This window comes from Balaenoptera musculus, chromosome 3, assembly GCF_009873245.2.
Source record: "Balaenoptera musculus isolate JJ_BM4_2016_0621 chromosome 3, mBalMus1.pri.v3, whole genome shotgun sequence".
Classification (NCBI taxonomy): domain Eukaryota; kingdom Metazoa; phylum Chordata; class Mammalia; order Artiodactyla; family Balaenopteridae; genus Balaenoptera; species Balaenoptera musculus.
This window is the reverse complement of record NC_045787.1, coordinates 59,927,968-59,942,443: the sequence shown is the minus strand read 5'-3', so window position 1 is coordinate 59,942,443 and position 14,476 is coordinate 59,927,968. Positions and strand designations below refer to the sequence as shown.

Below are 14,476 nucleotides of genomic sequence, written 5' to 3'. Positions count from 1 at the left end.
TCCTTTTCTAGGACAAATAGTCACTCACTCAGAGAATAACAAAAGAATGCTGGCTATCCTGATCTCTCCACTTGCAATGGTTCTTGGGAACTGGGAAGAGTGGGAAGGGGATAGGGTGTGCAACAAATTGAAGGGGAATGTCAGCTCTGGACATGTTATCTATATGGCTGGGTTGAGGATGTGGAGCTATGTCACAGTGACATTAAGAATTTTAGCCTTATAAAGAAATTAGGGGTGACAGATGACATGGATATTTGGTAAAAACATTTTTCTGACTCTCTTTGCTCAGTGGCAGCAGGTCTGGTGAAAGACACCTCAGGAATAAATCCCACTCGAAGCGCCTCATGGTGGACTAACCAGTGATCTTGGGCTGCTACTAAACCTCTGACCTCAGGAGTCCCTTCCAGCCCAATTCTCCAGGGTTCTTTGCAGCTCTAAATTTTCTGATTCTTTGGCCTCTTAGAAAATGTCTTTTGGATTACAAGCGTATTGTATCTAGTCTTAGACTTGTTTGTATTGCTGCTATTTGAGAATTCAGACTCTGCATGTGCTAGCAGAACAAACAATTTAAAGAAAATTTCTTATTTTAGAGGAGGGAGAGGAAAGGAGATAATAAAGTGACTAAGCATTCCATAATTTATCAAGCATTTAATCTATATTTTTCTAGAGTGCTTCTGCTTAAGTGGGGTTCATCTTTAACTCAATGCCTATAGGTCACTTTGGTCTCAGCGTTAATGCCCAGGTCCTGTCCTCGTTTGGCAGTGTGCAACCTAAGCTGTATAATATCTCATGTAATGTAAAATGGAGGAATGTGAACCTGGAGTAGGAATCTGGAAGTATCTTAGCTCCTCAAAGAAAAGCGCTATAGAAACAGGCTGTTATCACCTGTGATATCACCTTTTTTAAAAGTAGGAGACAAAAATCTTCAAAACCATCATTATTCTTGAATGACACTCTTTGCTTTCTTGCTGATGAAAGTAAATGCCAGGATCAGTCTTTGGCAAAACTGAGAAGGGAACATTCCCCCTCCCCATTTTGGTGCCATTTCTGCTCTGTCTACCTATCCCACTACCACTCTTCTCCTTAAGTACCTAGGGTCTTAAGACTAAGTCAGAAAATGATTGAATGTTAAGCATTTGCAGATTGATGTGAACCTGTCTCTATACAGCACTTGTCCCAAGGGTATCTATAGTCTAAGCTTCACTTCTAATTGTAGCAAAGGAATTACAAGCTTCACTGTGAAAGTGATGGTAGTTGGGGAAGAGGGGAGATGGGGATCTCTTGCCAGCTATACGTGGGGTATACATAGGACTGCCCTACAAATCAGCACCTGTAAGTGACAGTATTGACTTCTAAGACCAAGGAACTTGGAACTCTTGCAGAATTATACAAGTCATTAATATACAGATATACACATTCATACCTACACAAAACACACATATATATGTATGTAAATCAGTAGGATGCTGAAAGGCTCACTACTGTCTGGATTGTAATATACCAATGACAAAATTCTGATCCTAAAATTTAACCTCCAGACCTAGTAACCATTTGCTATAATAATTAAGTTCTGTCCTCTAACCCAGTATCACAAAGGGCTCCTAGTGAACATTTGGAGAATGGGTTCGTGGGTCAGCCAGACATGTAAAAGAGTCTCTACAGTGGCATAAATTATTATTTTAAGCATTTGTGGGAAGGGAGGGCTAGGAGAAAATGCCATGTCTTTACAATACCAAAAGGACCAGTCAGTTTGGTAGCTCAAAAACTCTGTCAAAATTGGTTCCAAAACAGTTGTTTGCCTAACATATTTATTAAGATTGGGTTCTTAGATCTCTAAAATCTATGCAGGTAACTAGATTGTGATATCAAAATTCTACCTTCACTCTTTCTTTTCCAAGGAAGAAGGCAGTGGCGTGCAGGACATCAGCGGCATGAGTGGAGTTGTGGTAAGCATTGGAGGAGTGGTAGTTGGATTCAATCACTTGGAGCCAGGCCCGAAGGGTAGTTTCAGAACAGTGTAAAAATTCACATACTCCAAACCGGGAAAAGACTTTTAAGCCCAGGTAAACCAATGGCCTGGAAAACAGGGGAAAAAACTCTGATTCATTGTATTCACTGCTCCAGAAGCTGCTTTCTTTGAAGCTACTGGGAAATTGAGTCATTTTTTTTCCTGATGCTTCATAGGCACAGGGGTATAAATATATGTCCTCTCCAAATTAGAAGGTGATAGAGCATCTCCTCCTCACCAGCCACTTCTTTAAAACTAGGTGCCTCATGGTGGTTAATCCAAATGAATTCTAGACTGTCTTAAGTCACCTGCCCTTCAGTGGCTCTAACAACCAAGAGAGAGGTCCCTGACAGTCCCTCTCTGTCTCTGCTTCCACGTAAGCTTTGCACTTCCTGTGTCCCCTGAGGAAGTTACTGAGCTTAAGGACAAAAGGAATGGCTTGTGTGGGTTCAGCAAAGTCATGTCATTTAGAATTAAGTTACTTATTTATAGTTATCATTCACATCCAACACCCCTGGAAGAAAATGGACTTCTGTAATAGAAGAGGACTTTCTGTGTTATCTAATCTTTCCCCTGCCTATAGGATGGATCAAAAGAAAAGTCTACGGTGCTCTCAAACTCATTTTGTAAGGTGGGACCTCAACAAGTTTGGAGCTGAGAATACTTAGAACTTTTGGCTCACTGGCACAAAGGAATGACCTGGGTAGATCTGAAGAAGACGCTCAGTATTTCTTCATCCTGGGTATCACCAGGCTGATCCCACATCTTACCCGCTAATACTCTCTTCTCCATAAAGGAGCTCACTCAAGGGGCCACAGTCTCTCTGCGCATTTGACACTCCTCCAGCATGGCATGAAAAGCAGAACCTGGGAGGTCACTTGTGGCAAGGACTCACATCTCCCTCAAAGTTTCCAGATGTGAAAGTCTTGAGTGTGTCCATCAATTCTCCCCCTGCCTACAGCCAGAGAAGCCACATACCTTTTGTGTGTCACAGCTTCCAATTCAAAGATGTTGAACTCCCAGCTTTCCTCATTATCAAGTAATTGAGCGATAGAAGGGGGGACGTCGTTGATGGTTACTGGCATCCCAAGGTGACTGTGACTCTGGGGCACATCTGAGCAAACAGATGGGGCAGGAAGGGTGGGTAATTGTGGAATCTTGAGTGCTGCTGAGCATTTGTCATCTTCATGGTTGCTACTAGAAAGAAAGTCTTGAACTTCCAGGGGTAAGAAGATTTTCCCTTCAGGGTTCTCTTACATTATTAAACTTCAGGACCCCCCAATAGAAAAATAATTCAGTTTAACTGTTTAAATATAGAGAGATTTGCAATTCTTATTCTGACAGCGCTCAGAGAAGTAATTTATATTAGGAGACCTGGTTTCAAATGTAGACCATAGAGATGCTTAAACTCCAATGAGACGAATAGGAAGTATCACCAAGGCCCTTCCCAAACAATAATCACAACACTGAGGGAGACAAAAGGCCAGAGACAGGTTATCAGTAACAAGTGGATAGAGGACAACTTACTCTTAGTGAACACATACTCGTTTCCTGACAACCTTCTCAAGCCATCCTGGAATAAAGAAAGATGCTATGAGAAGCATGCTTTATATGCCATTATCATTATTCTCTCATTTCCTTTATTAGCCAAAGATATTTGAATCCTGAATAACCCAGTCAATCTGGAACTCCAAGTTGAAGCTCAAAATCAAGTGAGAACAATAACTACAAAACAGTGGATACTCTCCTTTCCAAGGCTGTTAGCCCCAGGAGATGAAGAATTGAGAATTAAGTGGCTATGACTGCATTCAGGTCTCACACCTGAGCTGTGAGTTAGCTCTGTTCTCATGCCATCTTTCTCTTGTTGCATTTTGAAGCCACATAATGAAATCACAGAAGTGATCTTGCTTCGGGTACATGTTAATTTGAAAGGACCCCAATTACCCTCACAAGGACTGTGTCATTCTTGTGTTCTTAGATTTGCATCCTGGGGAGCCAAAGCCATGGGCCACATCTGGGGGATGATTTAATGTAAAGCCTTTAAAAGGTTGGGCTAATTTTTGACTAACATCTAAATTAACTTTTTTCCAGCTATAGTTTCTGTCTTATGAGCTTCACTGTTAGCCTTTAAAGGAAGTTTCTGGATTTGAGGTCTTTGGAAGGGCAGCATAAGGGAGTGAACAGAATTTCAATGTTCTGCCATTTACTAGGCTCTTGAACTTTAGTCCCCAGATGTTCTTGCATCTCATTTTCCTGCCCTCTACCTTCTACCCCCGAGTACCTAATTATTTAGACCTCTGCTTAAAAGCCATTTGTAATTGCTTATTTGTCATCCTCAGAAAGTATGTGCTAAGGTTTAAAGTATTAATGAAGGGCTCTCCTGAAGTCACACTCTGGATCTTTAGGCCAAGAGCTTAATTTTCAAAACTGGATAAATAGATAAGTAACAATGGCCATAACTGTCCTGCCTCTAAGGCAGATATCACAAGGAACTCCTCTGTTCTTAATCTTTCTTTCTTCTCTTCCCTAATGCTACATAAAAAAAGGTGGAATCTTGTACTGGTTCCTCACAGCATTACCTGGAGAGGAAGCCCAACATGGTATGGCAGCAGGGGAAAGGAGGGCAGATAACTTGTTCTAGGAACCAGAATGGTTCTGCAGCTCTGCAGTGGCCAGCCTCCTGACAGACCCTTGGCAGTGTTCTATTTTTTTTTTTTTTAATTGCAGTATTGTTGATTTACAATGTTGTGTTAGTTACAGGTACACAGCAAAGTGATTTGGAGATATATATATATATATATATATATATATATATTCCGTTTCAGATTCTTTTCCATTATAGGTTATTACAAGATATTGAATATAGTTCCCTGTGCTATACAGTAGGTTCTTGTTGTTTATCTATTTTATATATAGTAGTGTATATCTGTTAATCTCAAACTCCTAATTTATCCACCCTCCCCCCAACATTTCCCCTTTGGTAACCATAAGTTTGTTTTCTATGTCTGTGAGTCTATTTTTGTTTTGTAAATAAGTTCATTTGTATCACTTTTTAAGATTCCACATTTAAGTGATATCATATGATGTTTGTCTTTCTCTGTCTGACTTACTTCACTTAGTATGATCATCTCTAAGTCCATTCATGTTGCTGCAGATGGCAAACACACACACACCTTGCCAGTGTCCTTTAGAACTAAAGTCTACACTGCATTGGGCCAGCCGAGGGGCTCAAAAGGATCAGGAGGTCACTCAAACTACAGGCTCACCAGAAACCTTTAGTAGGAACAAGGAGGATGGACCAGAAAGCCAGTCAACACTCAGCATTTGGTGGCAGGGCTAGACAGAAAACTTCAAAGTAAAACTCTTCGATGACTCTTGGACTTTGTTTTTCTCCCAAAGAATTCTTCCAGCTTCAGTCTCCAATAGGGAGCACAAATGAATAATTTGAATTTTCTCATTTTTCTTCACTTGCTGATGGATTATGATTACAGCCAAATAGATCACAGCAAAAACACTAGAACAGGATGACTCCTTGGAAATAAGCTACTTTTAGTGGTTACAAATGGTGGTATTGGAGTGCCGGCAGGGGGTGGTTCCTCCTCCCCTCCCCACACTGGGCCACGGCAGCTCCACTCTGCTTTTGTTGATTATAAAGGGAACTCTATATAAAGGTTTTATTTAAAGAAAGAATTCTACAGCTAAGATTTTGGAAACTAGTGCTGTCATCTAAGTATCAACGCTTTCATTATATAAAGAGCCTGAGGTCCAAGGAAGCCTAGCCATAACCCTCAATGGAATGCTATACCAGGTCAAGGGGAAGAAGTACAAAAGGGCTCCATTGTGATATTTAGCCTTCAATCAACTGTCTATTTACTCCTTACTGTAGTACAAATTCAGAAGGACAAATTAGTCATTTGTGCTCCTGCAACTGCTTCTGGTTATGCTGATGTTAGCCCATACAGCAGGTATTTCTACACCTATAGGTAACAGTTTATATGTTACATGTTATATGTTCTCTGGAGTGCACTTAACATTATCTGTCCTGCATTTCTGGTTTTTCCTCATCACTCACAGTCATCAGGCCTCCCACGAGATCACTGGTGTGGGGATCTTCATCTTTGGTACCCAGCTGAGGGGAGTACAGTTCTGTGGTCCGTAAAATTTCTAAAACTCTGTCCAAGGCTTCTGCTACTGTGACAGGACTGTTTTCTTGGGCTGCATTGATTATATTTATAACCTAAGGTAGTAAAGAGAGAGAAAGAATAAATTTGAGGACATTAGGATTCTTCTTCTCAAAACTCACTCATGTGCCTAGAATCCAAAAGAAATCAGATGATAACACATCTTATTGTTCAAAATGACCAGTGCTTTCACGGCACCACTCTCTTTGTACTGAAGCATGATTCTCATCCCACCCTATCCGGTGTTTCTCTTACTTCAGGGACTACATTTTCTCAGGCTCCTTTGCTGATCCTTCTCCTTTAGCTCTCTTCTACAGGTTGCAGTTCCTCAGAGACTAGTGCTGGGCCTTCCTCTCACTCCACAGTCCTTTCAGAGATGAGCTCTTTCATTTCCATGACTTTGGACACATACGATCCACATGCCCAGGACTCTCAAATTTATATCCCAGCCCTGAACTCCTTTTTGACTTTCAGATTTATATATTCAGTTGCCTGCCTGACATATCTATTGGAATGTCTTACTTACATATCCAAAACTAAACTCACGACCTTGCTCTCCTCTTCCCAAAGCAAGCAAGTAAACCTAACAGAAAATGAAAGACAAGAGCTGTACTCCTCTGGTTTCTACATTGCCGTGAAAAAACCACTTCTGTTAATCTTGTGCTCAAACCAAAACCCTGGGAGGCCCTGGTTGACATATCACTTTCCCTCAATTCTTTCCCTACCTGACAGTATAATTCATCATCAAGACGAATTGAATTTACCCCCAAACATTTCCTGATCTACTCATTTCTCTCCACCTCCACTGCTGTAATTCTAGTACAGCTAACACAGTTTCTTGCTTAGAATTCTGGAAAAGGTCCCTAACTGTCCTCTTCCCTTTCACTCTTGCCATCTCCAGTCCATTCTCTGCATGGCAGCTTGGTGTTATTTTCAATAAACGTATCTGGTCATGTCACTCCCCTACCTTAAACTCTTCAGTGGTTTCCGTTGCACATGAACTAAAATATAAACTTATTACAGCTCTATTGGCCAGAATGAACGGAGCCCTGCACAACTCCATGTCACCGTTTCTCCCCTCTGCTCTCCAAGCTCCAGTCACACCTGACTTTCTTTCAGGTCCTCAGTTGCTCCATTCCCTCCTTTTCCCACCTCAGTGCTCATCCCTTGCTGTGCCTGCTGCCTAGGATCCTCTTCTCCTAACATCTTTGTATCCTTCAGGTCTTACTTCAAACATTACTTCCTCTACAGAGAGACCCTCCCTGACCACCCCTCTCACCCAACCAAACTAGGGCCCTAACCTACTTTTCCCTCATAGAAACCTGTTGTTTTACTTTATGACAGTCATTGCAATTTATAACTACGTATTTATTATGTGTTTATTTGTTTAATATCTGTTTCCTTTACTAGACTGTAAACCCCATGATACAGGTAATAGTATGCCATTCATCACTTTATCTCCAGAATATAGCCTAGTGTTCAGTGGCCCTGATTGCAGAGTAGAGGCAGCAGCTGCTACTCACCTTTGTGATGGGAGCCTCGATGGTCATGGAATGGATCCTTGCCATGGATGGATAGCGACGATTCTGTAAGCTTGGTGCTGGAGAGAAGTCAAGAAAGTTGTATCTGGTTCTGGTGGCTCAGCTGCGCTTAAGTGCAGCAAAGGAACCCTGCATGGACTGGGGGCCTGATTCCCACAGGACTACTGTCCTCCACTGCTCCCCATAAAGCAATGAATTCACCCATCTCTTAGTCCTAAAAGGCTGAGAGCTCAGCCACTACTTGCCAGGGACTGGGAAGGGTGGTCTGGCCTGGAACATTGATGACAGGAAGGCTCTATGAGTCTCAGGTCCACTGGGGGATTTCAGAGAAGGTTGATGGGATCCGGAGGCCTCATCCCAACAGCCTAATGATCCCCCAGGAGTTACTTTCCTGTAAGTCACTAAAGCCCAACTTGGGCAGTTCCGCCACTTTCAGTCCTCAGCCACAGGCTGGGTAACTGGATGACTGCAGTGTAGGAGGGGAGGCACGATCCGTGACCAGGGTGGGGTGGGCAGAAGAATGAGCCCCTCTCATTCTGAGTGAGGGCCAGGCTCCCCACCTCCCTGCGCCTTTAGGTTCTTAACACCAGGAGCCCACGGTGGGTCTAGCTCTCATCTGCAAAAACTGAGCTAATCCCGTTGAAATTCCTTCATCCATTATCCTCTCCATCTAAAATATCCTATCTTTACATGTGGTTCAAAATCCAAAAGGTAGAAGCTTTATTTTAAAAGCATTGTTCTCATTAGATCTTCCTACCCCTCCCTGAGAGGCAGGCAGGAGGGAAGAGAATTCGCATGTTATAGATCTGATAACTTAATGTAGCCGATGTCAGCAGAGCCTGCCTGCTGGTCAGCCATCTTTGTAGCCATCTCCACTGCCAGAGCGGCCACCATTGCTGCTCTTCCATACTCTTCAGCCTTCACTTCTCCCATGCCCTGGAGAGGTAATGGATGATCCCATCTCAAACTCTATTCTGAAAACTGAACTAATGCAGTTGAAATGCCCTCATCCATTATCCTCTAAAATGGATACCCTCTTCATTTATCTACACCCTCAACCCATCGGGAAAAATTTCAGTCCGTTTTCTTCCTTTACGTTCTTGGTCCCAATCCCTTGCATGCCTTGTGGTCTATCCATCTTCCTCTATGAATTATACATCTTATCCCTAGAGTCTTTGGTCCTTGCTAGTTCAGCCACTTCCCTCAGGCTCAGGTTTCCCATTGTGACCTGAAGGATAGCAGCTAAGAGTGACCTAGCTATTGAAACTGAGCTGCTCTAGGGGTTATGTGGCCTAACACACGTTAGGCCATAAAGGAACAAGCATGGAGTCATTTCAAAGAGAAGGCAAAGACTATAAAAAGTGAAAAAAAAAGAATAAAAAGGCCTAAAAAATTTTCCACCTACAGGAAAAAAGCCAGTTTAGTTGTAATCCTATTCCTTGGGGTTTTGTTTATATGCTGAGGAATTCTTAAATATATTCCTGTGCCATTTTCTACACTTTAAAGTCAAGGAAATGTGAAAAACTTACCATCACTGCCTCGAGATGATATTGATTTCACATCAATGGACTCTTTCCTCCTGTTCTTGTATCTGAATGAATGAGACTCTAAGGATTTCAGATTAGTAATGGAGAGTGATTAGTTTTCAAGCTTATTCACAGGCAAAGTTTAGACATATTTTTTCCCTCATTCTCCAAAGAAAACGAGGGTACTTTTTAAGCACTGTAAAATATTTTTAAGAAATAGTGAGCCACTGTCTCTTCAAATCATCAACACACACAGAATTATCAGTCATATTAATTGTAAAATGATGTCCTTTCCTTGTGGTACCACATTACATTGTAATGGAGCTTATTATTAAGGGTTATTTAGTTCCATTAATAAATATCTTCTTGAAAATAAACATTAAAACTTGGGGGAAATTTTGAGGGGTTCATTTTGACATGAAGGACAATACATTTCAATGGGTGGGGAAGGCTTTTATGGGGATATTTGAGGAAATAAAATACTAGTCAAATCCACAGAGAGTTGAGTTTATTTGAGAAACTAATTTGGACCAATTTTAGGTCCCTCTGTAAAGCCAGACCTCTTGATGGTTTTCTAGGTTCTCCTGAGGATATGATTTCATCAAATGATGCAGATTGTTGATCTCAGGAATGAAGAGAAGAAGAAGCAGTTTTCTAATCCCAACAAATTCCAACAATTTAACTCTCACTTTTGGCCTTGTTTTCTGAGGGAAAAAAAGCACTTAAAAAATCTGTGTAAGTCTTTGCAGACTTTGAATTTAATGCTCAAAATGTGCTGTCACATTAATGTGAGATCTAATCAAACGGTGCACGCTACCAGTGAGGACCAAAGGATAAAAATGTCAGGGCAGCAGAGGTGGCTTCAGAAAAATGCATTTTCAGGGTATTTGCTTCTTGTAGGAGTAACCCATGAGCAAGGAGAGAAACTTAACCATAACACAGAATTTCTCCTCACTGTGCAGAAAGGAGGCAGATGTGCAGGTTTCAGCAGGGGGATGCTTTTCTTAGACACTGATAAATGATCATATTCCAAGAGAGAAAAAAAGATGCAATGCTTTTTAAAGAATTGTCTAGTGACACCAAAAAAAGTGCAAGAGAGCACAGTAATTAAGAGAACCAGTTCCAGAGCCAAATTGCCAAAACTCCAATCTCCACTATGCCATCTAATAGCTGTGTAACTTTGGGAATGTTCCTTCTCTGTGCCTCAGTATCCACACCTGCAAAGTGGGGGTAGTTATAGCATCTCATTCATAGGCTGTTGTGAGATGTAAACAAGTTAATTCATAGATAGCACTTAGAACAGTGCCTGCTACATAGTAAATATAAAGTTCATGTTTGCCTATTATTATTAATTACATCTGTATACCTTCTTTTTTTATTTATTTATTTATTTTATTTTATTTTTGACTGTGTTGGGTCTTCGGTTCGTGCGAGGGCTTTCTCTAGTTGCGGCAAGCGGGGGCCACTCTTCATCGCGGTGCGGGGACCGCTCTTCATCGCGGTGCGCGGGCCTTTCACTATCGCGGCCCCTCCCGTTGCGGGGCACAGGCTCCAGACGCGCAGGCTCAGTAGTTGTGGCTCACGGGCCCAGCTGCTCCGTGGCATGTGGGATCTTCCCAGACCAGGGCTCGAACCCGTGTCCCCTGCATTGGCAGGCAGATTCTCAACCACTGCGCCACCAGGGAAGCCCCTGTATACCTTCTTTTTAAGCAAACGTGGGATCATGTTATAATATTATTCTACTACTTGCTATCACTTTATAATATGTCTTAGATATTTCTCTAGATCACCTTTTTAACCATTTACTTTAATGTCATTAAACATCTGATTCAATTTTAAAAAGGTTAAATCAGTAATGAAACTTGAATTATATTTATACAGCATAAAATGGAAGGCAGAACTATTATAAAGTTAATCTGAACAAAATAGTCAGCCATAAGACCTTGTCTTAAATCACCTAACTTAAACTATTTTACTACCCCTTTGCCTAATTTTCTTTCAGACCCTGCCTTAATAATTTTCCTAGCCTTGGATTTGAGTTTCAGTATTTCTTTATAAGATACCTATAAAATTATATTGTTAAGATCATATTACATCTTTCAAACCCTGAGGAACTAATAGTGGTCACTTGCAAGACATTGGATTTAGCCTATTACATTTAGGAATGTAATAATCATACACATTCCTAACAGTTGTTTACCAGATAAGAGATTAAATCTAACTTATTAAATACTTAAGATTAAATTCAGGATTAAAGAGCACAAGAATTCCTCAAAATGTAGTTTCCAAATAAAACTAAACTAGGGAGGCTATAGCCCAGGCTGGCTGGTTGAATTCTAAATCATTCACTAGAAATAATTATTCAAAGATGGATAATGTTGATTCTTTCTGACTTTTATCTCAGCTAAAATTAACAAAATCTATAGCAATAGAAAAGACTAAAAGTTTGGAGAAATTATTTATTCAATAAAGGCCATTTAAATCAAAGAATTCATTTATTCATTCTCTCAAAAGATGTTGTGGAATGAACTTTAAAACCAGAGAAAAGAAGGATAAGAGAGATTCAAATAGCTGTACTCAATGGCAAAAAAGGATACAGTGTCATCAATTTTAAAAAAATAGCTACCACTTAGCACCTACTATGCACCAGACATTGTGCTTTACTATTTATTTTAAATATAGTAATTATCTTACATAATCATTACAATTCTGAAAGCTACATAGTGCAATCCCCATTTTACTGATGAGGAAATTTAAACTTGGAGAGATTATGTGGGTAGCTCAAGGTCCAAGAGTTAATAAATGGTGGAACTTATGCTTTCCAAGATGGGAGGGTTTCAGTTAATCAATGTTCTGTATTTATTGAGTGTCTATTATGTGCAAGGCAATACTGGGCACTGTAAAGGATATGAAAATGCTTATAACAGTTTTTGACACTCAGAAGCTCGTAAGTAAGTTAAAATAATACTCTCACTGGGTTAAAGAAATAAACTAAAACATCTGTGAAAGAGAGAGACAGAGAAAAAGTGTGGAGGGAAGGGGAGAAGGATACCAAACAGTTAAACGCCAGGTACTGCTAGACATTATATAAATTTTCTCCTTTAATCCTCATAACCACAATGAGATAGGTATTGTTAATTCATTTTACAAATGAAGAAACTGAAGCTCAGAAAGATCAAATGAAATCTTTCTGAGCAGGTGAAAATATGGTCCATTTTAGAATCCAGGAAAGGCACTAAGTAAGTAGCCCAGGGTCCAACTTTATGCCTCAGTGGCTGGGAAAGCCACCAACAAGGGAGAGAATGTGTGGTGTGTGTGCAGGAATGAGAATTTTAAATCTTTGGTAGCAGACTGATTTTCCCCTCTAATGATCAAAGAATTCTAGACCTTTCAAATGTAGAAGTCATTAGGTTCAGCCTCCTCTTTTTATGGCAGAGGAAACCAAGAGTCAGACAGCGAGAGTCTTGCCCAAGGTATGATGTGAGGATGTGGGTAGCTGAAATGGTGATTTGCTGCTCCTGACTGCCAGGTGAGGGCCCATTCACATTTTCTAATTGTATGTAGTCACTGACTGCTGCAAAGAAAGGGAAGACTAACTATGGTATAATAATGTGTGTCCCCTGGACTTTTGGCCCACTCTCTATTTTGAGTTTATCTTGCTCTCCATGGTTTCTAGTCAGCGAAAGAAACCAGGATGAAGAAGGCATTCAGTAGAAAAGGTTGCCATGAATGAAGGTTCAAAGCTTTTTAAGGGATCCTGCTTTTAACCTCGCTCTCAGACCTGTCAGTATCAGCACTCAGATATCAGCAATCCAAGTTCTGGGGTGGTGACTGTCAATCCAGACTTCTTCAGAGTGATTCATAGACTTGAACCCACAAATTCCACCTGAGTATGTAAGAGTGAAATTGAAGTATCCTCACCTGTTTGAGAATTATCTCCTGAGTCACGATGAACCTTGTGAATCTAAAGTTGTTCAGAAGTTTGGTAAAGCAAGAAAAAGAGATTTTAAATATGGTATTAGTTACATTTCCAACCAAACAATTTCATTAAAAACTCTGAAAAATTCAAGAAAACAAGAAGTCACACAGATAATATGAACAGATGAAAGATGGACACCAGGTGATAATACTACAAATTCTCTGTTACATCCAGACACTTATAGAATGCCTGAGCCTGACAGCAGGGAGATACCCAAGGGATACACTTGCTAAGCAAGACATCTAGATCTCCAGTCAGCTGTTCTCATTTTGACAGTCTGCAGAAATGCAGAAAGACAAAAAACCAAAATTTAAAACAAAATTTAAGATTTTTATATGTACTCTGTTTATATTTCAGACATGTTATACATTTTTCCTGTAATATAAAAGCAATCTGAATTTAAGCCTAGGATATTAAAAAACCTTCCCCAAAAGCTCTTCAAATGCACTTCAATTATAGACAGTCAATTTACTAAACGTTTCTTCATAAGCTCTGAACTTTAGATTCAATTTTGCACCTAGTTCTTTCTTAGTATCAATTTTTTTGTGCTAATGCTCAGTACATATCTTGTCAAATGTTTAGTGAAGTTATTAACATTAGAAATAATAAATATGCTTTCTTTGGGGGTTCTGCATTTCTGGTGTTTATAACTAAGACACTGTTACTGGGGCACACCTAGCTTTATCATGATTATAATCATGCTGCTTTGCTGCTAAATCCACCTACTTCCAGTTTCTCAAACCATCACACATTTGTAGGCACTGAATGAATGGAATAAGTTAACCTGAAAAACAAGACAGATGAGTATGTAGGACTGTTTATGGGGGAAGATTAGTATGGTTTAGCAACATCAGCTGTAACAGCCAGAAGTCCCATATATTTCAGATACAGTAAAATGTTCCAGCCTGATTGAACCACTGAAAAATAATCATGTAAAATTGAAGTGTTAAAATAGGGGTTTTGTATGAATTATTCTGCACAGTTCATTCCACATAATTACAGAAAAAATTACATGGCCAGCCTGTGTGAGATCTTGGTCTTATATGTGACTTATTTATCCCGTAATTATGGGAAATTTTTATTTCTTCTGTGAACAACTGTTTTATGTTTTTCCTTTACAAATAAAGATCATTCGCTACAAAGCTACTGAGTGCAGTATGAATTTCTGATAACCAAATGAATACAACTTTTTCTCAGTCAGCTTTAGCTCAAAAGCAAGTGATCTTTAAATGCTTAGCTTT

At 40.1% G+C, this 14,476-nt stretch overlaps 1 protein-coding gene across 9 annotated transcripts in view; it reads right to left on the bottom strand.

The window, feature by feature from the left end:
• Positions 1–14,476, bottom strand: part of PDE8B (phosphodiesterase 8B) — a 384,244-nt gene that overhangs the window by 21,992 nt on the left and 347,776 nt on the right. For all 9 annotated transcript variants that reach the window (XM_036845326.1, XM_036845330.1, XM_036845328.1 and 6 more), the window contains 7 exons: positions 13,178–13,220; positions 9,260–9,337; positions 7,713–7,789; positions 6,081–6,245; positions 3,536–3,581; positions 2,987–3,122; positions 1,878–2,076 (listed from right to left, as the gene is read on the bottom strand). In XM_036845326.1, coding sequence (XP_036701221.1) covers positions 1,878–2,076; positions 2,987–3,122; positions 3,536–3,581; positions 6,081–6,245; positions 7,713–7,789; positions 9,260–9,337; positions 13,178–13,220 — 744 coding nt within the window. The remainder of the gene's footprint in view (positions 1–1,877; positions 2,077–2,986; positions 3,123–3,535; positions 3,582–6,080; positions 6,246–7,712; positions 7,790–9,259; positions 9,338–13,177; positions 13,221–14,476) is intronic.